Genomic DNA, 27,304 nt, shown 5'->3' with positions numbered 1-27,304 from the left:
GTTACTGTATGGAGTTGAAGCCTGGACACTGACGCAAGCCACTGAAAAACGAATCGAAGCCTTCGAGATGTGGATATACAGAAGGATACTAAAAATATCTTATGTGGACCATGTCACCAACGTTGAGGTCCTACAGCGCATGACAAAAGAAAAAGAAGTGCTTAATTTAATTAAACAACGCAAGCTTGAGTACCTCGGCCACGTGATGCGGAACGAAGAAAAATATCGAATTCTTCAACTTGTTATGCAGGGTAAAGTATTTGGCAAAAGAGGACCGGGACGCCGTCGTATCTCGTGGTTGAAAAATCTCCGACAATGGTTTGGGATGACCTCAGCGGAGCTGTTTCGCAGAGCAGTCAACAAAACCATGATAGCCAACATCCGGACCGGATAAGGCACTGAAGAAGAAGTATGAATGTAGTAGAAACCAATAAAGTTTTTTTGAAAACTTACGAGTTATGCAAAAAAACCCATGAAATTAAAAACTCTTAACACTAATAATAATAAGAAGATAGAAAGCCCTAATTTTGTATGCAAGGCGACCAAGTGCGCTCTTCGCATATTTTTTGAAAATTCTTAAACTATGCGGAGGAGGCAAAGGTGCGTTTGGTAAATTTGTAAAAAATTCTAATAAAAAATGTTATTTTAGATTACAATGGGATATTTGCAGTATTAACATTTAACACTTTCGTTTAAAAGAGTGCCTCCGCACAACTACACTACTCTCATTTATATGTAGCGAAAGGGTTAATTAAAGATTATATTGAAACAACTTTAGAATCTAATAAAAGTACATACTTAGCGGCAACAACGTGGAGACATTGCCAGACAAGTAGTGTACGACGTAATTACAACTCAAATAAAAAAAGGTTTTCCTTTCGAAACCATTTTCATTTTTTTAATACAGAGGCGTGTTTGAAATATTTTCGAAACTTTCCCTCCGGTATTTTGAACGTTCTTACCCAAAATATTTTTTTTTATTTAAAGAATCACCTTACGTCCATTTTTTTCTAATTTTTTATTTAAATTACAGCTCTTGAAGTTGAACCACAATTCCCTGGGTCAAACAGCATCCGGGCAATTGGTTAACCTCTTATCTAATGATGTCCAAAGATTTGACTTGGCCGCTCAATTTATACATTATGCTTGGATTATGCCAATTACTGCAGGGATATCGTTTTACATTTTATACCGATATGTTGGTATCATCGCTGCCGTTACTGGAATGGTTTTCATAACTCTGGAGTCTCTTCCTTTACAAGGTATTTTTTTATATTCTTAATATATTTTGACACACACACGCAAAAATAATTGATGCTTTTAATAGAAAGTGGTTACCAACAAGTTGTGTAGTGAGATGTAGTAAAAAATGAGTGCAGAAGAATTGCTTTCCTCTTGACATAGGAATTCTCACGGAAATAAAATTATTGATATGCTCACAAACAATTTTCGCACCTGTTATCCCCCTTATAAGCTCTTGAAATAAGCACAAAATAAAAAAAACTTTAAAATATTTTATATTATTTTTTTTTTTGTAACTGCGGCAGAAATTATCAAAAGCTACACGGTAATAAGTGACATTAAATTACATTACTACTACGATGTGGTAGACCACTCTGTTGGGAACTATTGGTACTTTGTCTCTAGTTGGATGTCTTCTTATACCAATTTTTTAAGGGTCGTATTTTTCTGCTTGATTTACTAAAGTCTAGTTTTTTCAGTCTTCATCCATTATCATCCAACTATGCAGTAACTCGTTCTCAATTTCTCGGTATTGCCTTTCGTTGTATTCTTGATATAATTTTTCATCCCATCACGGGACATATTCTGTACGATATCCTCTGACATTCGTTCAATCTCTCGGTAAAAGTCGCCCAGTCTAGTCTGCCTTTTTAAAGTTCCACCTAGGTTGAGGAAAAGATATTATTGGTATTTTGATGCCAACGTCTATTACAACTGATCTATGTTGGCTATGTGGAAAATCTAGGACTACTATATGTGAAGTTGCCAGGGATTGATTGTTTTCGTTTTTGGAGACAAATCATAGATCTGGATTGTATTCTCGCCTCCAAGCTGCAGACCGGAAAGTTCTTTTAATATTATATTCCCTTATAGTTAGCGTCAAAGGCTAAATAAGTGTCAGCCTCTTCGCTCCAGTTTAGCTTCGCCGGTTTCATCACTTTGCCTATACTTTCAGAGTTCGCGGTGACTGTTGAAATCTCCAACATAAACTGAGGGGTGTGGATTTCGCCAATCTCTATGGTAACCGCATGAATGTTGTTTCTGTCTGATGTAGAACATAATATGGGCATTTTCTACTTTGTTTCGAACATAGCTTGTTACCCCATAAGCTGGATGGTAAGTTGCACCTAATAAATCATAGCCATGAATTATTCTTCCTCTAGCAAGAATTTGATCTGCGTTTTCTACATGAGATTCCTGAATTGCGACCACGTCAATATTATTTTCAGTGTGAATCTTTTGGAAGTACTCACACTTACTTCTACTAATATATTCTATATTTAGATGGCAGATTCGGACGCTTGGTCTGAATCCTTTTGTTGCTTGGTCCTAAGAAGATTCGTTTAAATTGTTTGTTGGAGACATATCTTATTATTGTGATGTTTTCTTCTCGAAGGTGCACGTGTATTATTTATTCTACGCGGATTATCTTCTTCTTCTTCCTATGCCGTCCCCATTAACGGAGGTTGGCGACCACATTTTTAAAAGCTTCTCTGTCTTTTGCAACGTCGAATAATTCGTTTACAGTCATGTTTGTCCAGTCTCGAATATTTCGCAGCCATGACTTCCTTTTTCTACCTATTCCCTTTTTGCCATCGACTCTACCCTGCATGATGACCTGCAGAAGACTATATTTATTATTTCTTAGTATATGTCCAAGGTATGCAGTCTTGCGTACTTTTATCGTTCTCAACAATTTTTTGTCTCGACCCATCCTTCTCAGCACTTCCTCATTGGTGACCCTGGCAGTCCATGGGATTCTCAACATTCTCCGGTATATCCAAAGTTCAAAGGCTTCAATCTTTTTAACTATTTGCGCTTTTAGTGTCCATGTTTCTACCCCGTACAATAGTTGCGACCAGACGTAACATTCAACAAACCTCAGTCTCAGCGCAGTATTCAGATTTTTGTCACAGAACAATTGTTTGAATTTTAAGAACGCTGCCCTTGCCATTTCTATTCGTACCCGGATCTCTTGGTCTGGATCTAATTCTGTGTTGATGTAAGCTCCCAGATATTTATATTTTGTCACTCTCTCTATTTGCTGTCCACCAAGAGTTAGTTGTTCATTATTTATTGGACTCCTTGATACTATCATAAATTTGGTCTTATCTGTGTTGATGTCAAGTCCCATTTGAATGCATTCACTATTTATTGCATCTAGTAAAGTTTGTAGTTCTTCTATACTCTCAGCCATAATTACCGTGTCATCTGCAAATCTCATGGTGTTTATGATTTCTCCACCAATTCTTATTCCCTCTTTTCTTTCCCATAAGGTTTTTCTGAATATGACCTGTGACTACACGTTGAAAAGCGTCGGAGACAAGACGCATCCTTGCCTAACCCCTCTCGCAATCGGTATATTATTTGTTTCTATATCGTTCACCTTTACTACTGCTTTCTGGTTCCAGTATATTAGCCTTAATAAACTCAATGTCTTTTTTGTCTAAATTGATGTTTTTTAATTCATCTATTAACTTCATATGCTGCACTCGGTCAAAGGCCTTCCTAAAGTCTATGAAGCATACATATGCACTCTTGTTATATTCCCGACATTTCTGCAAGAGTACCGTCAACGCAAATAATGCCTCTCTTGTACCCATGCCTCCTCTGAAGCCAAACTGAGTTTCATCTATCTGCTCCTCACATTTCTTATAAATTCGGTTTTGAACAATTTTCAAGAGAATCTTTAAAGGGTGGCACATTAGGCTTATCAATCTATAGTCATTACATGATTTGGGATTGTTGTTTTTTGGTAGAGGTAAATTATCTAATATCACTTAATAATTGGAAATTTACCTCATAATATTTTTTTAATGCAAGTCATGTAGGTACTCAGTAGAAAATTTCTTAAGTAGCAATCATTTTTTTTTTACTTGCTCAATTGTTACATAATTTACATTATCGGTTATTTAGTAATAACGAGGTGCTGCATAAAATGTTTATGTTATCATAGTATTAGTTTTATCATGAATGTTTGAATTAATTGATTTATTGGTAAAGAGATATTCGTCGTAGATAACATAAGTTAAATTATCTGTGGAATGTGTTAATTTGTTAAAATGATTATTGGTTATTCATATTGAAATAGATCTAGAAATTTTTAATCAGTGTTATATGATAATGGATGCCCATGTTTGCACTATTTGATATCTATTTGCCGCAATATAATCAAGGACTTTTATCGTTTTCAATTGTCTATGCTAATAATATAACTTTTTACACAATTAAAGTTAATTATACCTTATTCCTTCCATCACTTGAGTGTTAGATTTTATCTAACATATGGGTATCTATAGGCATTGTTGTATAGGTAAAATAAATGAGTCATTAGTACTTATTGGTTTTGTTTATTGGCTATTAACTCGCAAAAAACGATAATCTTACATTGTTTTAAAACAAAACTGCAAAAAACTACTAAACCAAAAAAAAATACATATTACCTAGAACAAAACATAAAATTAGATTTCTTCCTCTTCTAGGCAGCGGTGGCAAGTGGAATTTGTTAAACCAATGGCAACATATCGGCAACTTACAGTTAGTACAATAATGTTGGGTAAACCTGTTCTTCCTAACAGGGCAAAAGACTATCTTGGTTTTATAGTTGGAGTGTCCTCTTGAGTAACTAATGGCTTTGCTCCCTTTATATTTCGGATTCTGTCCCAACTGAAAAGGCAGATTTGGAATATTGGAACGTCGTTGAAGATGGGACAATAAAACATGCTTATGAAAGCTTTGCAATGTAGCTTATTTGAGATGTTACAATATTACTGTTATTATTGTAAATTATTTGATTGTTTATAGCTGAAATATTCAATAGGCTGGATAAAACAGTAAACGGTCAGCGATTGCTAAATCTGGTCACCTAGTATTCTGTCTTCATTGTATCAACAACATTCACTCCGCGTTTTTTAAGGTTGTAATCAGTAGTAATCTCTGGCTTTGGTATGTCCTTTGGTGTTTTCATCGATGAGACTATCGTTGGGTAGAGATAAACTTATGGGGAATTTGTGGTTTGTTTTTACGCAAAGTAGTTGGCTAAGGGTACGGAGGGAAAGTAATTATCCGTTGTTACATTTCGCCCGGTTCCACTTACGGGTCGTATGTCTTTTTACTACACTAGCTGCATCGTTGGATAGTTCTTCAGGCTGTTTGTCGGCGTAAATTTGCTTCCAACATTTCATCTATGGTCACATATAATCCAGGACTGTATGCTGGTAAACAGTTAGTTACAAACATTTAAAATATTTCTCGAATGGGTTCAAGATAATCAACTGCCGAATTTTCTTGCCTCTTAGTGGCATCGTCAAATCTTGCAGCTTGAATTATTTGATGAAATCGTTTCTTAGACATAGTAGCTACAAAAATATCTGTAGCTGTGCCATCTTCCAGAGTTCATCAGTATTTAAGTGTTGCAGGACAATTCCTAGAGCGAGTATAAAACATTCTCATTTTGTCCAGTTTTTGATTTGTGTATTTTACAATATTATTGGTCATAGCATCCGAGAAAGACAATTTCCAGCATTCTAATATAGTTTTGGCGCCTGTTGCTTTTGCTTTTACCCCAGGTAAGTTTGTAACAGTATTGCAGGCTTTGGTTTTTTGGAAGTGTGTGGCTTATGTTTCAACTATGGCGTTTTATCTTTGCCATAAAATCTTGGAAAACCATCATCTTCGCCGTATTCCATGACATCTTCAGGATCACTGGGTAGATCTTGTATAGACTGCTAAGAATCTGTATTGAGGATACTGCGTTCATAACAAACATCACTGTCCTGATCGGAATCTAGTGGTGCCTCATCGCTGTCTAGCCATATCATACCATTTGAGTAACTGGTTCTCAATTTTCTTGCCCTTTTTTACTGCAATAGACTAAAAAAGGTATAAAAATAACCAGCTTCCTTAGCCACTTAGCCAGAGGCCTTCTTTAAGTCAGTAAATCAAAATTTGTCTTTTAGTTAAACTATTTTTATGCATAGTGCCCTATGACATCTCGTATGTAACTATACGTTTATTATTTTGGGTAATCGCTTTGTTTGTTTTTTCTAGCTTAATATATTCGTGATATCCTTCCCTCTCATTTAACGTATCACACGCCTCAATCGGACCAAACACAACATATATTCGCTACCACCTCTCCTTTCGAAAGATATATCATACGTCACGATCCGACGTACTATTCTATCCCCACCACAAAAGGCGCAACAAATTATTTAATTCTACATAATTCTGTTGAACTTGAGTCAATTTTATTCAATTCTATTTACCTTTATTTAACATGACATATTATGTTTCTCTAATCTTAAACATTTCAGTTAAATAGTCATCGCATTTTTGTTTTATCTCACATTGAAAGATGTAATAAAAATTTACGACTTCCCGACTTCACTGCCGATAAGAATTACTGTGTAAAAATGTAAAATATTTTCATTGCACTAATTTGGCTTATAAATAAACCTTTTAAGAACTAAAAAAAATCTAGACTACAAATAAATAAATAACAAACGAATGCATGATAGAAAAATAATAGGATTTTGGTTTTAGGATTTCAGCAAAATATGTTTATACAAGAGGTCGCTCATACAAAAAGTGGTCCTAATTTATTTAACAATTTTGTATAAATCAAGATAGAACAAGGTTTGGTGAATTCAAAAATAATTGTGTGTTTTTGAGCATTCAATGATCATTTTTCGTTTTTTTTTACAATTTGAAATTGTTTTTAAGTTGAAAACGATCAACTTTAGAGAAAAATTAAAATTAATCTTTTTTATTCAGAATAATTTAAAAATGATAAAATATTTTAAACGATTGTTCACGAAAAAAAAAAAAAATAAAAATATTACAACTATTTCACTAACGCAAAAAAAACTATTTCGTCTCTGTCTCGCTACGATAACGCACTGAAGAGAACTGCATGTTTTTAGCAATGCCTGATTTCATTGTTTCGTTCGTAGATCGACGTCACTAGATGATAACGTCAGGTCCACGACATTATGAATTATCTCTAATTCATAACTAAATTATATTACACACAACATCCATATTGGGAGTTTATTATTTGTGTGATTACCAAAAATCCACTTTCGCCTGTCTTGAAAACCTTGTCAAATTTAATAAATGTTACTTCCTTCCTGATCTAGTCAGTTAGCTGGTTCTAACCGTTGGACGAAGTTGTCCTTTTTCGAGCAGGAAAACTGTATGTTCCCTCAAAATGATATCCTATAACATCGACCTTGTGTCATCACAATTTTATAATACATATAATATGATTTTCATGTAATCTTAAGGTTTTTGCAACTAGATTTGTAGCCATAGTCCAGCCGCTGAAAAGATAGAATGATCACGTGAACGGTACGCACTCTTTGAATGTTCCTCTCCCCAACGTCACCACTTTTACACCGCTTAACAAAGACTTACTCACTCTCGCTATAAGGTTTTTTATAGGTTATTGATTTACATTATAATAATAACGTAATTTAAACATTTTATTGGCTTTGGCGTATGAATTCAAATTCTAAATTTCAATTTTTATTCAGGGTGGGCAAATAAAGAAGTTTAAATATGTCAAAAACAGTAAACATTTTTAAAAAATTTAAGAGATAAATTAGGTTTATAAATTGGAGGAATGCGATTCGTTTGAGTAGAATAGAATAAAAATACATAATAATATCTTTATTCACAATGACAATTTTACAATTACAATACTTACAACCTTCCCATTGGCCATTTAGACCACGTGGTTGATAAACCCGGCCCATTAGAAAGAGATGCAGGGACTCCCTTGCGTCAGTTTTCTCTGTTGCACTATAGGAGCGGGCCTGTATTGCAGCATTCAGTCTATTTGTATTATATGTCTGTGATTGCTCAAAAGCTAAATTGAATGGGGATTAAGTCTAACTTAATCCATTTTCATTTGTCATATATTTTGACCTTGAGTGACGGTTATATTTGTTTTAGCTATAGTATAGTGTAATTTAATCCATATTTATTTTAGATATTATCAATCTACACAAACAAATGTTTACTGACGTTTATATTTTCAATTAATGGATGAAATAAAGTATAAGAATAGGCCTTACTATCGATTATCCGCAAAGTAAGATACCCTCCGGAGTACCTAGTGCTTGGTTAAGGTGTTATCGACGCCTTCCTGTAGAGTTTTGTGAAAATTCTTAGCCAAAACTCCTTACTAGGGAGCTTTTCGCGATTGCTGAACGTGAGTATGACCACGGCAAGAATCTTCTGAGGACCTGGTGCCCGCTAAAAATATTATCAACGCTTTCCCCTTGATTTTTATGAAAATTTGTTATAAAATCAACCAAAACTCGTTACTCGAGGGTTTTCAAGTTCGCTGAGCACGAAAATAATATCGGCAACCCCGCTATAAGTTATCATTAGTAGTATACTCCATTCGCTTAGCTCGGGCATATTTTGACAGATTCATTGTCGGAAACCTACAACACAACAATTCCTACTTCTCAGTATTAATAGCTCAAGTATCCTACTATTGCAGACTTCCTTCTTTAAAAAAGAGAAGAGTTATTCTAAATAGTGGAAGTGTATACTAAACCCATTAAATTTTGGGTAGTATATATTTAAAAAATATATTTTAGTTGATATAATTAACATAACTATTTATTATTTGGTGCAGATAAATAAATATTGATTATCGGTAATTCGCAAAGTTCTATTTTATTTACTATTTAGTTTGTTTACTATTAATATTGGCTATGAGTACGTGTGCTTGGTTGTGTAGTAATTTTCAGTCACTTTTAGTCTGTCAAAAAGTAACTAACTTCGCAAAAAAATAATTACTAAATTCACTAGACAGTTCGTACTGGGAATAGCGAACCGAGTATATATCTAAACCATGAATGTTTTGTTATAAGTTAGAAAAAATTTAATTCGGCGCAATAAATACTGCTGGTTTGATAGCGTTGATAAGATAATTTTGCTGCGCATCAAGTTCAAAGTCATTCCTAGTTTTAACAGAGTCTACATATTAACATACTAACTCATACAATTTAAGGAAACGACGATGATGCTACCCGTTCCGGACACTAGATATCTCGTCAACTATATTTCTTCGATATTTGTGTCCACCGATCTCGAAAACCCCCAAGTAACATTTTTGTGTTGAGTTTTGGCTAATTATATAACGAGTTTTCACAAAACTCCAGAGGAGAATGTTGATAACACCCTTACCGAGCACCAGGATCTTCGAAGGCTCTTGCCGGTCTCATATTCGTATTCAGCGATTTCAAAACTCATTTTTATCAATATTTATTAAGTTATAAATTTTTTACTTTTAATATATAAAAATGCGCTGTTAAAATGTATTTTTCTAATGCACAAATGCAGTTTTTCGTTTCTTAATGATCAAAGTTTATAGAGGTTTTTACGGATTGAATGCCGAAAACCGCATTGAAATCCATCTTACTTTACGGAAAATCGATAGGGCGTTGCTTCATTTTCTCGACTAAATAGATGAATTAAGTTTATCAATAAATTATCCGTTACAGGTAGTTTTTCGAAATGGCAAGGAAAACTAAGATACAAAATTGCTTTAAAGACAGACAGAAGAGTAAAATTGATGAGTGAAATTACTTCTGGAATACAAGTCATTAAAATGTATGCCTGGGAAAAACCATTCGAAAAAGTCGTAGAGCTCTCTAGAAAGTATGATATTTGATTTGCTTATTTTTGCCTAGTTATAGTTATTCTTTTTTTTAGATTCGAAATAGATATAATAACAACTACCTCTTACTGTTATGGCGTCCTGTCAGCAATGGGCATATTCACAGAACGTACGATTTTGTACATCACCGTCATTACTTTTGTACTGGTTGGACAAAGATTAACGGGAGATGTAGTATTTTCTTTAGCCCAGTTATTTAACACTGTTCAACTGGTTATGGCGATATTTTTCCCAAGAGCTTTGTCATTTTATTCTGAAGCCAAAGTATCTATTTCAAGGTAAGTATTTTCTGAAACCATTAGTTCTATTAGGTGAAGGATCATTCTTGTCTTAACATAAAATGCACAATGAGAATTAATTTACCATATTAATAAGAATAAGCTACGTATATACGAGAGACCGTGTAACCACAAACAGAAAAGAGAGAGGCTTTAAATGAGATGTACAAGTGATTTGAAAAAAACACCCTGGCGCAAAATGGTTACAAACTGTCTACAATAGAGGCATAAAAGAAGGAAAATGAGGCCTATATCCAAAGTTTCGAGCTCCTTAGATAGATAAATAGAATTTACCATATCTATTGAGATAAAAAAGCAAGCAGGACTTGCTTAAGCTTTACAAATATTAACTAAAATAAATCTCAATTCTACGTAAATAATTAAATACCCGATTTTCTGGTGGTTACCTATCTTTATCAAAAAGTTGTTGTAGAGAGCTTCTAGCTGGCCATGATATGTAAACTGAATTTGCGCCCAGGGTAAACATATCTACTAAAAGTCTATCTGAATTAGCTTCTTCTGTAGTACATAAACTTAACCACATTAAAAATAATTTCTACTGTTTCAAATCCTTAACATTTATTTTTCTCTTTTAATTTTAATTCCAAAATATACCCGTTCCATAGCTTCAAATACTTGACAATACTGCAGTGAATTTACCACTACGAGCTCGATCTCTTCCGATTGACGGTCGGAAAAGAAATGAATTATTTGTAACAATATAAAATTTGGTTAGCGCGCACCAAGTGTCACTTATCGCACGTCATACTATACTTCTACTTTTCTTGTTACAGGCTAGAAGATTTCCTTTTATTGGATGAAAATGAGAAGATTCCCGAGCCAGAAAAAATCTCCAACCCAGATGAATTAGGAGAAATTCAGTTGACTAATATTTCAGCAAGTTGGGCATCAAAACCAATTGCGCCCACCCTGATGGATCTCAATTTACACATTCAACCTGGAACTTTATGTTGCGTCGTTGGTAACGTAGGATGTGGGAAAAGTAGTCTTCTACAGTTACTTCTGAAGGAATTACCGGCAAATAGGGGGCAAATGAAGATAAATGGGAAAATTTCCTATGCTTCCCAAGAACCTTGGCTTTTCGTTTCAAATGTGAAACAAAATATACTTTTTGGAAAACCATTTTTGAAAAACAGGTAACTTATTTTTTAAACTTTGTAAATAAAACAACCGTAATACATTGCTGTGATCATCTTAGTCTTGTACCTATGTGGTCGGCGTCTTTAGATAATTTGTCAATATTTTCCTGTTTTCATATCAATGTTATTTTCCCTCTTAGTGATATTTATTCTACATGCATTTGTTATTCTATATGTTTAGCCGTTTACAATCAGTGGTATATATTAAGGCAGATTTTAAAGCGTTTTTATATAGTTTGTAACGGGTAGCTCTTTTAGACAGTAAGCTCAGTAAAATTCAGGTTTAATTTAAATAAAAATATATTCGAAATAAATAAATAACACACTAAAATTATGTCTTAGATAATATGTATCAAATTGAATTGTCAATTCTAGCGACGACGGTATCGACGCACAATGGCATAAAAATCTAAACGAAAATACGGTGTGTTAATGCACACATGAAGAGAAGTAGTGATGGATTAAAGATGGACGGATTGATTAACACTCGATCCAGAAAGGAGCGGGGAGTGACTAATCAACACTTAGCCACCGAACAGGTCTGTCTCAGATTAACACTTTAAGATCGGTAAAGATTTGCTACTAGATCAACATTCTAGCAGTTGCGACTAGGGCCAGTGTTGTTTCTAGATCAACACTCTGATAGAGCTTCAGTCTCTCGTGCCGCGGCACTTGTTTTATACCGTTGTCGGCCTTCTCTTGTTAGCGCGCATCAATGAAAGTGCAACTCAGTGGTGGGAGTGCGTTTGTACGAAGCGGTGGCGTTACGGTGGCGATGGCTAGAGATGCACATCATTACAAGTTTTGTTTTTAAGTGTCATTCGTATTTTTATATCCTATTCGATTCATTATATTTTAATTAGTCTCTCCTAACCTTGTTTTCCCATTACACTGCATTAATAAACCGTCATGATAGGATGGTTTATTATTAAAAGAAATACATATGGCATAATAAAAAGCAAAATATTCAATTTTTTAAGAGAAACAAATTAGTATAATATCAAAATTTCCTAAATATGTTCAGCACTTTAATTTTGCTTCAGGTTTCAGCTTCAGCTTTTTGAGGCTTTTGTCTGTTATTTCGTTCATCTTTTTGTGTACTTTAAGTCATATTTTTTCTGCTATTGATGCATCAATAGATAATAGATGCATAACATCTGGATTGTGATAGATATTTCCGTCTGCTCCATGGTATTCACCCCCATGTCCCCAATCCCCTCCTCCTTCCGAAATATACAGCGACAGCCAATCCAAATGTTTACATTACTCCCGAGTTTCCATCATAATTGATAGACATTGGTGGATTATTCTACCAAACCATAAATGTCAACAGCCGCTTTCCAAATATAAACTCATTAAAAGTCTTCGCCAAACAAAAGGCAGTTTCCATTCGAACGTTTCAACAAATAGACCTCTACAACTTCCGGGCAAAAATTTGCCAAATCACAGGAGATAAAATCGTCTCCATATCCTATGGACACTGCCATTCAGTCACAAACAATTCAAATCCCGCTCCTAGCCTTCACCAGAAGAACTTCCATCTAGTCACTGCCGGTGTAAATAAAAATCTGCCCATAAAAGACGCCGAGGATAATCTATCTGAAATCAAATTTCCGCATACCAAAATAGTTCAAATTATGAAACTGAAACTAAGTTCGGTGATGCTCTCTCGAATGGTTTCAGGATTGACGAGGAAAGATTCAATTGGGAGATTCCTAGATCGAACAATACTGTCCCTGTCCGTCTAAAGCTAAAGTACTGTGCGAGATGCTGCAAAACTGGATATTTTAATAAAGAATGTTCCCACAAATTCATTACTTGTCCCAATTGCGGACGACATACAAATCGATGTATTTTTTATTATACGAATATTTTTAATAATGCCGATTTTAATTTAAATTACTTTTAAAAATATTTTAGTACAAAATTTGTTTTAAAGCTTAACATAAAATATATGATTTCTCAGCATAGATTCAGCGCTCACCCACACACCGTTCACCAGTCATCGAAGTTGATCTACGTAGTTTATAGTTCTTTAGCTAAATCACAAACAAGTGAATCTGAATAAGTAGGCTGCCTTTGAATTTTGGTTTTACAGAAGAATCCTACGAATATCATGGACTCAAAGAATGTCAAATGCAGAAGTTGCTATAAGAATAGGAAATGAAGTTGAAACAATATTGACTACCAAAAGAAGAAAACTTGAGTACTTGAACCATGTGATCAGAGGGCAAAGATACTCGTTATTGCAGCTTATTATGCAAGACAAAATTCGAGGAAAGCGAAATGTGGGAAGGCGAATAATATCGTGGCTTAAGAACTTGAGAGCTTAAATCACGCTCTCTCCCCACGAGCTCCAACTCCTCCGCTCACGTTTGTCGTTCGTCGCGTATCGACTCGAAGATTCAAACCGGTCACCGCTCCTGAATGATAAACGTTGAACGAAACGCGAAACTCCGAGAAATAAACGACTGAGCGACGTATCGGAGCCGGATCTTTGAACTACTTCGCTCATGAACTACACATGACTGATTCTATTTTAGGTGTGCCATCAGAAAAGCCCCACCAACCAACCTTAAACAAACACAACCTGTAACCACTTCTAAACAAATCCCTTCCTACGACATCATTTCGACATAAAATCCTTAATCCGATTCACATCAATGATCCTCTTCAATGTCTTCCCTGAAAATAGGAATGACATCGCCCGTCTTCTCAGTGAATTTTCTTACCTTTTGTAAGACTTAATTACAAAATTACTACCGTACTTAATTCTATTACTACCGTTACATACTACAATACGTACATTATTCTACCATCACAGCCTGAGGGCACTTACTCGACAATAACTCAACACAACACAATCAATAAATAGACTGAAAAATAACTAGCACACAACAGAACTAACAAATACACTGAAAAGTGAATGATGTCAACATACTCTTAAGAGTCGCTTAATCAATTCACAAGGCAGGGGAGATTGGTTTTCTGTGGTTTCCAAATCTCATTTTACCTTTTTATTTTTTTATTATTATTTTATAGTATTATTTTACTATTTTATTTTAACGATACCTGTCCCTAGGTGAGGATCTAGGTACAGCTAACTTTCACGTATTTACTGAAGAAAGTCCAATAATTCTGAAAGGAATCGTTTGTTTTCATGCAGCTTGTAATTTGGTGTCCTGGTTGGACCAAGAAGAAGAACAACACACGCAAGCACAACTGGAGTTTACGGACTTAATCTCGAAAGGAGATCCCATATCTTGAAGAGGCATGGAGTCTCTAGCAAGGTTTCATAAAGAGTTCCGTCCGGTATGTTATATGATATATCAATACCTACGACACTATCGAAGTCTGTAAAATTAGCAAGAATATAGTCAATTTGATTTCTAATTCGGTGTTCTTCGTGATTGGCAGAGCATCACCACGATTACAGAGTACTGTAAAAATTTGGCATAAGCCTAGCGTAAGTTTGTGATATAAACTAAGATGGCGTGAGCAGGCGTATTAAGATAAAACAAATTAAAACGAAGAAGGCAGCAGAAGAAATGCAGTTTGTTTTTATTTATTTCAACACAGCTACTTAAAATGTCTTGGTATTTTCGGATCTTTTACTTAAACCTTTTATTTTTCATCAGATTTATTTTTCTATTTCTTATTTTGAATTCGAATGTTATAAAAGTATTCAGATCTCATAATTTGTCTATCTACACCAGCGGTCGGGGAACATTTTGAATCATTACCCCAAAATATTTTTGTGTAAGTTGATATTACCCCATGGCGAAGAGCAAGATATACATAGGCATATGAATTACAAAATAACGAGAAATTATCATTTGCTTATATTTTCTGTGGGGGCGATTTTTCATGGGAGAGGTTTCATGTTCGATACAATTGCTTCAAAATTGGGACTTGGTGTAAGAGCGATCACAGTCTTCAGCGTTTAATCGATTTCTGTTCTTCGTTTTTATGTTCATTAGAGTGGAAAAGCCTTGTTCGCACAAATATGTTGTTCCAAATGGCAACAATTTTTTAACCGCATCTTCATGTACAATTTTGAAAGCCTTTGCAGCTTTTGACATCCAAAAAGATAACAGATTTGGTTTACTCTCAAATTGAATATTAGATCGAAGTTCAAGAATTGCTTCTGCTAAACCTGAAGGTTCTTCTGGTATCATAGCAATTTCTCATGTAAAAGGATCTGCAATGCAACTGAGAGTAAGTGTATCAAGATCTGGAAAGTAATCTGAAAACCGCTTTCTGAGTTTGATAAGATGTCTTACAATTGTATCCTTGATGTCTGCAAAAGTAATATTTTCGCAATCTTCCAAAAACAAAGCTAGCCTTGAAAAAGTAGCTGTCTTGTTCGGTTCTACTTTCTGTCTCCAATATTGCAGCTTTAACCCAAACGCTGACACTATTTCTCTCGCTGAAATGATATTAATATTCCTTGCAATTCTTTGTTTAATATATTTATACTCTCAAAAATGCCCGCTAAATATGCGAGATATGCAACCCAGGAAGAGTTTTTAACTTATCTGCGAGAATATTTTTTTAATCAACCATAAAAATTTCGACTTCAGTTTTGAGAGTCCATACTCGATTTAGTACATTTCCGCGAGAAAGCCACCTTACTTCTGTATAATAAAGTAGGTCCGTATATTCAGCTTCACCGTCCTGACATAATTCACGAAATAGCCGCGTGTTTAGTGCATGTCCCTTGATAAAATTTACAATCTTGATGACATCATGCATGACAGTTTCCAGTGTAGGTTCTAAATATTTGACCATAAGGGCCTGGCGATGGATCATACAGTGAGTAACTTCAATATTTGGGTTATTTTTTTTACAAAAGCCGAAAAACCATTAATATGATCCAGCATAGCTGGAGCTCCATGCAAAGATTCAGAAATACAGTTTTCCCATTTTAAACTTTGCGCATTGAAATATTCATTTACTTTATTGTAGACATCAATTCCACGAGATCTCAACTCGAGAGGAGAACAAAACAGCAATTCCTCTTCAAAATTATCTACACCTATGTAGCGAACATATACCATTAGCTGTGAATTGCTACGAAAATCAGTTGTCTCATCAAGCTGAATAGCAAAATATATAGCCTGTTTAATACGAAAATAACCTGTTCCTTTACATTTTCTGTTAATATAGAAATGTGTTCTTTCACAATTTTCGCAGACAAGGGCACTGAATTCAGTTTTTTTGCTTTTTTTTGACCACACATAATCTCTGCCATTTTTACAGCAGCTGGTTTAACCAAATCTTCACCAATAGTGTATGGTTTCTTATTTCGTGCAATAAATCAAAAAATTTGCAAAGTATTCTCGCGGTTTGGAAGACAGGTGTGAATGCAAATTATCTAAATTGTAAATGTTTCTTCAATTGACTTTTTTTGAAAAATTCTGAAGTCAGTACCTTCACACATACAACACACTCTGGTTTCATTGTACCATTGTCTTCTATTTATGTAAAGCCGTAATTAAGGAATTCGTCTTGGTATGTTCTTTTTCTATTTGCTTCCATCTTAAGGGAGACAGAAAATAATAGTTGTAAAATACTTGAATTAATAAATTGCGGCTTACCTTGATCGATATATCGATGATTAATGATAAAATGGTGATCTTGTCAGCAACTAATTAGTAAAAACTCGCTCTCTGACTCGTCAATGTATTTGTATCTTGACGGCATAGCACGAACTGAGCAGGTAGTCGGGGCCGGGACTGTGCTTTACTACGCAAAGATATAACTCGAGAACACTCTAGTGGTGGAGAGTAAGATGGCGTGGCCTGCATATGTCGCTAAATTGTTTAAGTTGAAAAAATACTAACAGGTTTATAAAATAGCAAATTAAGAATATATACTTTTTACTCACAAAAGTTTCATTTTTACCCCCAAAAATTTAATTTTTACCCCATTTGGGGTACACTATTCGCTAATGTATACGAATACACGTTGTTTATGTAAACCTCTCATATGCACACATACATACCTAACCAAATTTTGTAATAATCGACCCAGCTAAAATAAGACATATTCTGTGCTAGTCTGATAAATCTATACACGTCGTTTACATAATGTTTTATTTCTTCGTTACGTTTTTATAACTCATATTTTAAAATTTAATTTTAGGTACCATGACGTAGTTAAAGTATGCTCTCTAGAAAGAGATTTTAAACAATTTCCCTATGGAGATAGAAGCTTAGTAGGTGAAAGAGGAACATCGTTAAGTGGAGGACAACGAGCAAGAATCAACCTTGCCAGAGCAGTATACACTGAAGCAGATATTTACTTATTCGACGATCCGCTGTCAGCGGTCGACACAAAGGTAGCAAGGCATCTATTTGATGAATGTATATCGAAATATTTATACGGAAAAACTAGAATTTTGGTCACACATCAGCTCCAATTTATGAAGAAAGCTGATTTGATAGTTATTATAAACAATGTAAGTACCTATCTATATACATATTGTACCAATAAAGATTTCATTTTTGTTCCTTTAGGGAACTACTTAAAATTGAAAATTAATAATTCCTAATTTTCAATTAAAGAAAAATTAACAATAAATTAAACTATAGTCTTATTATACTAATAATAATTCAAAATTTACAATTATCAATAAAAATGTCTTGGTAACAATATCATGAAATATGCTCAAATATCCTCCTTCCTCAAAGTCACATCTGCGTTAATAATTGTTGCGCTGGTAATCTGGGAAACAAACCGAATCCAAATTTTAAATACAATGGGGAATGGTTCATTTAAAGTCCGTGACTTTAACGAAGCAAGGAAAATGCGAAGGAAGTATACTCCAAGTATGAATGATCTTAATGATGACTTGATTAAAGAATTTTTTGACAAAATAGCTCCTCCGTCAGGTAATACTGCTATAGAGATTCAAAATAATCCTATAACTTCAAGTCACTTTCTTCTAAATTCATTTACACGGAAAGAGCTTGACTTTGCACTAACTAATAGGTCTAACATTGCTCCGAATTACAATGATATTAAATATCCTATGCTTTAAAAACTTCCGAATATAGCGAAAAATGTATTGCTTGATATTTTCAATGATATTATTTGTAAAGATGTAGACATTGATATACTAAAAACTGTTATTGTCATACCAATACTTAAACCAAATAAAGATCCCAACGTGGTACAATCATATAGGTCAATCTCTTTAATGTCGTGTATTTTAAAGAATTATCAAAGTTAAAATAGAATGGGGACAACTCATAGTAAATTAAATTGCCAGAATCAATTCTCTTTTAAACAAGGGGTTGGTTCTGAAGATGGTCTTGGTACTCTTGTGATAGACATAAACAATAATTTTGTCAGAAAGATTTACTTTCTGCACTTTTTGTAGACGTAAAAAGTGCGTATGATAATATATACTTCCCCATTTTAAAAGATCTTATTCTGCTGTGTCCTTTCGAAGGTTGGCGATCCAAATGGCAATTGTAGTTTTTTAAACTGCTGTTTTTAGTAAGCTGTAAGTTCTTATTATTTTCCCCTTAAGGACTCCAAATACGTATATACGGTTGCCTTCCATCTATATACCTATATTGTTTTTTTTTTCTTGTTGCCAGACATGTCATTACATTTTATCTTTATTATTTACCCGTATTAGTATTTTCTATTTTTTTTTTTTTTTTTATTTGAACGTTTTGCACCCCTTTTCTCAGGTAGCTGTAGCTTCCTCCGTGGATGTGTTGCTCTGCATCCTCATAGTCTTCTAACTTTATTGCCACAAACTGGTCGCATTACTCCTGTAGGGATTCTTTTCCAAGTTAACATGCTCCTTTTCTAACTTAGCTGCGCTTTACTGATGACGACCAAATAGTTAGAAATACCTACTTTGAGAGACATGCCATTACATTTTATCTTTAATATTAACTCGCATTAGGATATATATATATATATATAATGTGGTGAGAAACTGGACAATTCAGAACAAAGCAGTTGTCGGATTGAGTAGAGAGCTGTACAAGAGCTTTCTATGGAACTCTGAAGACATCATCGTATTGTTTATATATAAATATAAATAAAAAATAATAAATAACATAAAAAGCTTCTTCTTCTTCTTCTAATGGCGCTACAACCCTTTGTGAGTCTTGGCCTGCTTAACAATGTTCTTCCATTCTGCCCTGTCGGATACTTTCCTTCGCCACTGCCTGATGTTCATGGTTTTAAGATCCCTCTCTACGTCGTCTATCCATCTTTTACGGGGCCTTCCTCTTGTTCTGTTTCCTTGGGGCTTCCATCTCTGGACTACTTTTACAGCTCGATTATCTGGCATTCTTTCTAGGTGACCAAGCCAGTTTAGTCTTTGTGATTTTACAAATCTGACAATATCTGCGCTCTGCATTAGTTCATCCAGCTCGTGGTTCATTTTAATTCTCCACGAACTATCGCTGCATTGGGTTGGTCCAAATATCTTCCTTAGTATTTTGCGCTCAAATATTCTCAGTTGATTTTCATCAGTGGTTGAGAGGGTCCACGTTTCACATCCATATGTGACCACTGGTCTAATTACTGTTTTGTAGATTCTCAGCTTAGACTCACGATTCAGTAACTTACTTTTCATTAAGTCTTTGTATACATAAAAAGCACATAATACAAAAAAAGTACTTGGGGTTATATTATACAGTGAACGGCTAAATTATGGAATATTATCATTATTTCGAGAACCGTCGAGTTTTGAGAGAAATCCCGAAACAGGTCGCTTTTTGTTATAAAATACCCATGTTATAACTTACATGGAGTAGGGATGCTGTCATCGGTGTAGGTGTAGTGACGTAATCGTTAATTTTTTTAAATAGAAATCGGTATAATGCGACACCTCATTTAAACGAGAATTTAAGTAATTCTCTATTTAACGACATTACATTTTTAACTCAAATATTTTTTTAAGGGTACAAAAACAATTTTTTTTAATTTAAATTCAACTAAATTACAACTAATGATTTAATTAATAATGTACTTTAAAGTAACCAAATTATACATAATAATTATTTTAAATTAAATGTTCGAAATGCTATCCATCGGTTTCTTGACAATATGTAAATCTACGGACACATTCATCAAGTACATTGCGGATGACTTCTGGAGTAATTAGACTCATTTCATGTCTAATTCTATCTTTCAAGTCCTGCAAGTTTTGGGGTCTATTGACATAAACTTTTGATTTTATATAAGCCCACAGAAAAAAGTCTAGAAGTGTTAGATCTGACGACCTTGCTAGTCACTCTATAAAACCTCGTCTTCCGATCCACCTCCTGGGAAAGCAATGATTTAAAAATTGACGTACTTCTCGTGCGTAATGCGAAGGGGCTCCATCTTGTTTAAACCAGATATTTTCACTAGGTAAATTTGGATTATTGGCATTTGGATACATGTTAGCAAGGACAGGTATAAGTTGATTTCTCAAAAAAGTTAAATAACGTTCTCCTGATAGATTTTCAAAGAAAAAATGGCCAATGATTCTGTCATTAATGATCCCTGCCCATACATTTACTTTCTGAGGATATTGCGTGTGTGACTCAGTCATCCAATGTGGGTTTTCTTTACTCCAATATCTGCAATTTTGACGATTCACGGTACCATGTATAAAAAATGTGGCTTCATCGGAAAAAAGGATTTGATTGACATAAATTATGCATAATTTCAGAAAATTGAAGCCGGCGATCGGGATCGTCGTCGTTTAATTCCTGAGGTAGTTGAATTTTGTAGGGATGGTATTTTTCATTGTTTAAAATACGTAATACCTATCGTTGGGAAACTCCAGCATATTCACCCATTTGTATTGAACTACTGTGAGGATTGTCATGTACATTTAATAAAATATCAAGTTTCACATTGTCTTCAATTTTAGGACGCCCAGCGTTTGAAATATGTTTAACGTGCCCAGTTTCTCCAAATTTTCGGACTATTTTACTTACTGTTGATTGGCTGATGAGTCTGTCTGGATATTTTACGTTGAATAAATTGCATACCTCGTTCTGTGTTCTTTTTTATCTCCTCATCCACTAAGAATTAATATTTCTATGCGTTGTGTTTCATTTAGGTGAGCCATAATTTAGTATTCAAAAGTAAAAAATTAAAATTGACAACTGATTACAAGTCACAAAATCAACACATTTACGTCAATCAATATTACAGTAACTATGCCACTATCACTAGCTTGAATTAACATTTGACAAAAAGTTTCAGTGTTTATGAGATAACTTTTTGTGTCCATTATTATTTTTACTTATTTTTGCTTTTTTTTAAGTATTTACTTCAGAAAGTCATGGCAGGAACCGATGGATGGCATTTCGAACATTTAATTTAAAATAATTGTTATGCATAATTTGGTTACTTTAAAGTACATTGTGAATTAAATCATTAGTTGTAATTTAGTTGAATTTAAATTAAAAAAAATTGTTTTTGTACCCTTAAAAAAATATTTTAGTTAAAAATGTAATGTCGTTAAATAGAGAATTAAATTCTCCTTCAAATGAGGTGTCGCATTATATCAATTTCTATTTAAAAAAATTAACGGTTATGTCACTACACCCACACCGTTGACGTCATCCCTACTCCATGTACGTTATAAGTGGGTATTTTATAATAAAAATCGACCTGTTTCGGGATTTCTCTCAAAACTCGACGGTTCTTTAAATAATGATAATATTCCATAATTTAGCCGTTCACTGTATAATATCGTTTTTTGAGCACACCAACTTGTATCTTATTTTAATTTCAGTACTTAAATCATAAAATTCAACTATTCGTTACTGATATTGTATGGATTTTACAGTCATTAAACCTTTATGTTTGATATATTAGTCATGTCAAAAAGAAAACATGTTATCAAAGACTTTTTATATGTATATAATGTGTATTTTCAATGTCACTGCGAACTAGTTGTTGCTGCGAACTAGTTGTTGCATGTGTTCTTTAAGACAATATATGTTGGATTAGTCACCTAAAATAATAACTCTGAAAATATGTAAGTAGTGTTTAATACTGTGTACGTTTTTGAACCAATAAAAAGTGTGTCCTATCTTGAAAAAGTTTTAATTTAATATTATATTTCATTCTCGTAATTGATTTTAGGGTCAAATTGAAAAAGTAGCCAAATTTAACGAATTGTCGGAAAATGACTTGAATGCTCTTCAACAAGAACCTGAGACCGATGATAAAGAGAAAGAAAAAATACCAGAAACTGTCGATAAGATTCGTAAAAATTCTACAGTACCCCAGTTCCAGTCTATGAGTTCTCTGGCCGTAAGTATTATGTTTTTATATGCTTATAACTGAAACTTTACAATATTATTTTTAATATAATGGCACAAATAACTTTTTGTTTCGGAATATCAGATTTTTTTAATTTCATCCAATGGAAGATATTATTTCCCATTTTCAAGATTTATTTAGAATTTGTTTTATTTGCTAAAATCTGGTTTGATATTGTCCGATAACATTTTTAGTCAAAGACCTCTTATTGAAGCCGCTTTTTTGAAATCGGAAGTGAAAATTTTATAAACTGATCACAAAAGAGTTATGCTTTAATAATTTTTATATTCCATCTTATCCCCTTTTTTGTTTTGATTTAGGTAAATGATCCCCATTTTCCAATCTCTTGGAATTTTCTCACTTCCATCAAGTAACGGTCGAGTCCATCTCCTATTTAGAAAGAATATTATTAGTAAATTTCTTCCTAATAATTATGCAGTCCATAATACAAGAAAATTTCATTAAATAATATAAACATAATTCATAAATTTTTTTTCATGACTGTGTAAGTTCAGATTTGTTCTCTTTGTTTTTCCTTACCATGAAAATTGTCTGTCTGTGGTGCAGTATTTTTTGTCTGTTAAAAATATCTTGATGAGATCCTAGACGAGAAGCAGGTGACCTTATATGTTCCTTTTATTAGTGTTTTCATGTATTCATTATCCGTCTATATCTTGATAGCGATAGCATTGTGTACTATGGCCTTTGATAGTATATTTAGTACTTTTATCTGTATCTCTTAACTCTTCCTAATGTTCTTCACTTTTTGTATAGGACCGCTAACTATGAGATTATACCTGGTAGGTAGTGTGTGAAAATTTCATAAAAACAAGAATCTTGGCATTGTAACTGTGCAGAATACATTGACTGACTACTTGTAAATTTTCGATACAATTTCAAAAGATATATATATTTATTTAAAACTATGTAGTCCAGTCGTCAGAGATTTGACTTCTAAAAATCATACGAACAAGCTGAATTTTGCTGAGAATGTCAACTTTGGGACCCCAAAAAATATGAAAAAAAGTTTACCAAGTTTACCCCTGGCCTCTCTCTAGAACCCCCCTCGTAGTCGGGAAAACCGGAAAAATCGATTTACCAAGAATCTGTACGCCGCAGAGAAAAATGTTTCAAATAAAAAATGTAGCTGAGATAATTTTGAATAAAAATGTTTATTGGCACTTTTTGTGTAAAATGAACCGTTTTCTCAGCAACAACGCTTGAAGCGACCGGCAATTTTGAATGTCAGTTACAGCTTGTCAAATTTAAGGTGATACTTGGCAAATTTGTCCACTTGCGTAGAAAATTAAGTGAGAACGCATTCGGAGGAAAAAGAGATACATAATGCGCTCGGTCTCTTCGCCTCGTTGGTACACTCCATACTACAAATTTACAGAGAGTGACCTTATTTATTAATGGAACTTCTATGATATGTCTATATTGTATGTTATTTTGACGTTTCAATTTTTCCTTCGGAAATTTTTCTCAAAATAGAAAATATTTTGTTTTTGTTACTTGGTAGAAAAATTCTTCTAATAATTATATTTTATTTGACTCGTTAATATTGGCCATTCAGTCATGTTGAAGCGGCAGTTTTTTCGAACACTTCTATAAATGTCTCGTTCTGAAATTTTATAAGAGGAATATTGGCAGAGATGAAAGCTTTACATTTGCGTTACAGTAAACTGTATAAGAATAAAAGAACAGTAGTTAATCTTATACCTGGAACATACCGACAAAACATTTATTACTTAATTTTTATACTAGAGTTGTCGTAATATTTTATATTATAGTCATATACTTTTATTCTTCGGATCTTCGGCATTTTAGCATTTTAATAAGTCATAAATATTTTAATCTGTTGTTTATTTCTTTACAATAGAATAATACCAGCCCCGTTGGGATGGCTGTCAACATCCGGTATTTAGGTACTAAACTGTATAACTTTATTAACTTTCCCGAATATTTTATTTTTGTAAGGAGATTTTGTAGAAATATATCGTATAAAATATATCTCAAATAGTGACTGAGTTGTCAATATACCTAAATAAGTCAGATAAAATAAAATAATTAGAAGAATTTTTTTACCAAGTAACAAAAACAGATTTTTGGGCAGATCTCATTCTTTTGTTAGGCGTCGAAAATTATGTAGAAGCACCTTCTATATTTTTCATTTCACGAGAGATCAGTTTTATAGTGACTCTACTTACTCCCGTTGCTAAGGAAGCACGCTCTTGAACTTTTTTAAAATCTTAACATGCGGATTTTGCATCGCTTCTCTCTGCATAAAAATAATGACATTTGCTATTACCTCCCTCGTTTGTCCAGACAAGACTTTGCCTTCTAATTTTGAATGAAAATCCATGTTTATAATTTAAAATACTTAACAATAATTATTTAAAAAGTCAAATCTATTGTAATACGATATTTCTTCAACACACAGTAACTTTAAACATAAGTAAAATAAAAAAAACTTTGTCGCAGACTATACAAGTACCTTACACTTCGAAGGACCAAGAAATAATAAGGACGAATTGTGTTGTGGTCGAATGCGCATCGTGGGTGGAGCCTAATTTCAAATCGGCCAAGTATCACGTTAAATTTGACAAGGAATACGCGCGCGAAATCAATTTGAAATAAAATTTGTATCAACTGGTTCTGTAAACAAGCAGTTTTAAACCTTTTAGATCGTTTGTAATGTGAAAGTTTAAATTCAGCATTTTTAGGTATATTTGAAATGCTTCATGTTTGTTGCCAAAATTTAAAATGAAATATGCTGTAGGTTTTGAAGACTAGACTCTAACAATGGAAATTTTGTAGTGACTGGTCAATGAAAGTGATCAATTTTACGCGCAATCGCGCAACATTTATTTATTTAACATCTTTATAAAAACTGCGTTGATTTTCGGCAAAATACGAAAATTTCATACCAAAGCTACGCTCTTTACCTTTAAAACACATTTTGATTTTTGTCGCTAGGACACTGTGATCAAAAGATATCGAATTTTTACCGTCGATTGGATACACTAAATAATTATCTCAGCTACATTTTTGACTTAAAACATTTTTTTACGGCGTACAGATTCTTTGTAAATCTATTTTTTCATTTTACCCCCTACGAGGAGGGTTTTGGGGGAAGCCTTTTTGTATCTTTTTTGGGGTTCCAAAATTGATATTCTCAGCAAAATTCAGCTTGTTCGTATGATTTTTCGAAGTTCAGTGATATTTTCGTCTCTTTGAGTAATTTTTAGATTTTTATTTTACGTCACAAAAAAGATTCCTGTGTTTCTGTAAATTCCTTTTATTGTTGAATTTTCCCTCGTTCTAATATAGTGTCACCTTCTTTATCTATTATTATTAAAGATACTTTTTGTATTGTTTTGAATAGTATCGTCTTTCTTTTTCTTTTACATATTAAAAGTATCATGCTTCTCTTCGACAACTTCCGTCTTTCCTTTGCCTCTCCTCTCTTCTTTATTCCATCGCTTTGAGGACTTCGTCAGCAATCCATAATTGGCGTTGTGTGTTGCGATCGCTAATAGACCGGAGGTAGTCGAGGTAATTTTATTTTTCATCTCTAATTCAGTCCTTACCTTTTTCATTTCTTCACAATACCTTAAACTTAGATTGCAATTCGTTCTTTACTTATTCTCAAATCTGATTACCTTTAAGCTGTTGTGTATATATTCTTTTTGATTCTGGTTCTTTACGTGCTCTCGACAATAGACGGGTAATGATCTAAGTGAATATGTGCATCCGGTAAGTCTTCACTTGCATCATTTCTAAGTTGGTTTAGGTGTTATTTTACCTAAGTGTTTAAGTTAGAAAATGGAAAAGCTCCTGAAAAAAACATGCTAACATAATTAGGTATAATCGTCAAGTATCAAAGCAATATGAAGAGGAAGATAAATTATAGGAAATGGTGTTTTAGATTAGTTTTATCAAAGCGCCATTAATAAAAAATACAAAACAAAGCACCAGTAAGAACATTTTTAAAGTCACTTTTAATTAACGGTTTAAAATATATCTTGTGTTTTTTTACCTTATTATCGTGTATTTTTTAGAGTTCTATATTCTCGGATGATCCGAATGAAGAAGACGAACTTATCGAAAAAGGTGCCATTTCAAATGCTACTTATGTGGAATATTGGAAATCAGGCGGTGGAATTGTATTCTTATTATTTACAGTTTTTATGTTCCTCTTCGCTCAAATGATTACGAATGCATCAGATCTTTGGCTTACACATTGGTAAGATGAATATTATCAATATTAGTTTATTCGAATATTACTAAAACACGGATTGTTCCCAATATTTTTATTTTTGCTGAATGTAACAATAAACATACAAATATATTAATATTAGAATAATATATAATATACGTAATAAATTACTACTGAATATATCGCTTCGTGACCGAGTTAGAAATGAAGACTTTAGACGAAGAACTTTAGAACTGGACCGGACACGTCGCCCGAATCAGTGATGAAAGGTCACCTGGAAAAGATTGTTTCATTGGATGCCGATGTTAAACAAAGGAAGTAGAGGAAGAACCCCTACTCGTTGGACTGACGATCTCAAGAAAATGTCAAGAAATTGGATGAAAAGTGCTCAAGATAGAGCAGA

General features: G+C 33.6%; 1 protein-coding gene across 1 annotated transcript in view; it reads left to right on the top strand.

The window, feature by feature from the left end:
• Positions 1–27,304, top strand: part of LOC140441729 (ATP-binding cassette subfamily C member 4-like) — a 163,251-nt gene that overhangs the window by 115,661 nt on the left and 20,286 nt on the right. Inside the window, exons 5-11 of the mRNA XM_072532617.1 lie at positions 1,034–1,262; positions 9,765–9,921; positions 9,976–10,218; positions 11,013–11,375; positions 17,526–17,841; positions 22,500–22,670; positions 26,744–26,928. Coding sequence (XP_072388718.1) covers positions 1,034–1,262; positions 9,765–9,921; positions 9,976–10,218; positions 11,013–11,375; positions 17,526–17,841; positions 22,500–22,670; positions 26,744–26,928 — 1,664 coding nt within the window. The remainder of the gene's footprint in view (positions 1–1,033; positions 1,263–9,764; positions 9,922–9,975; positions 10,219–11,012; positions 11,376–17,525; positions 17,842–22,499; positions 22,671–26,743; positions 26,929–27,304) is intronic.

Source organism: Diabrotica undecimpunctata, chromosome 5 (genome assembly GCF_040954645.1).
Source record: "Diabrotica undecimpunctata isolate CICGRU chromosome 5, icDiaUnde3, whole genome shotgun sequence".
Classification (NCBI taxonomy): domain Eukaryota; kingdom Metazoa; phylum Arthropoda; class Insecta; order Coleoptera; family Chrysomelidae; genus Diabrotica; species Diabrotica undecimpunctata.
This window is presented reverse-complemented; position numbering and strand designations above follow the sequence as displayed.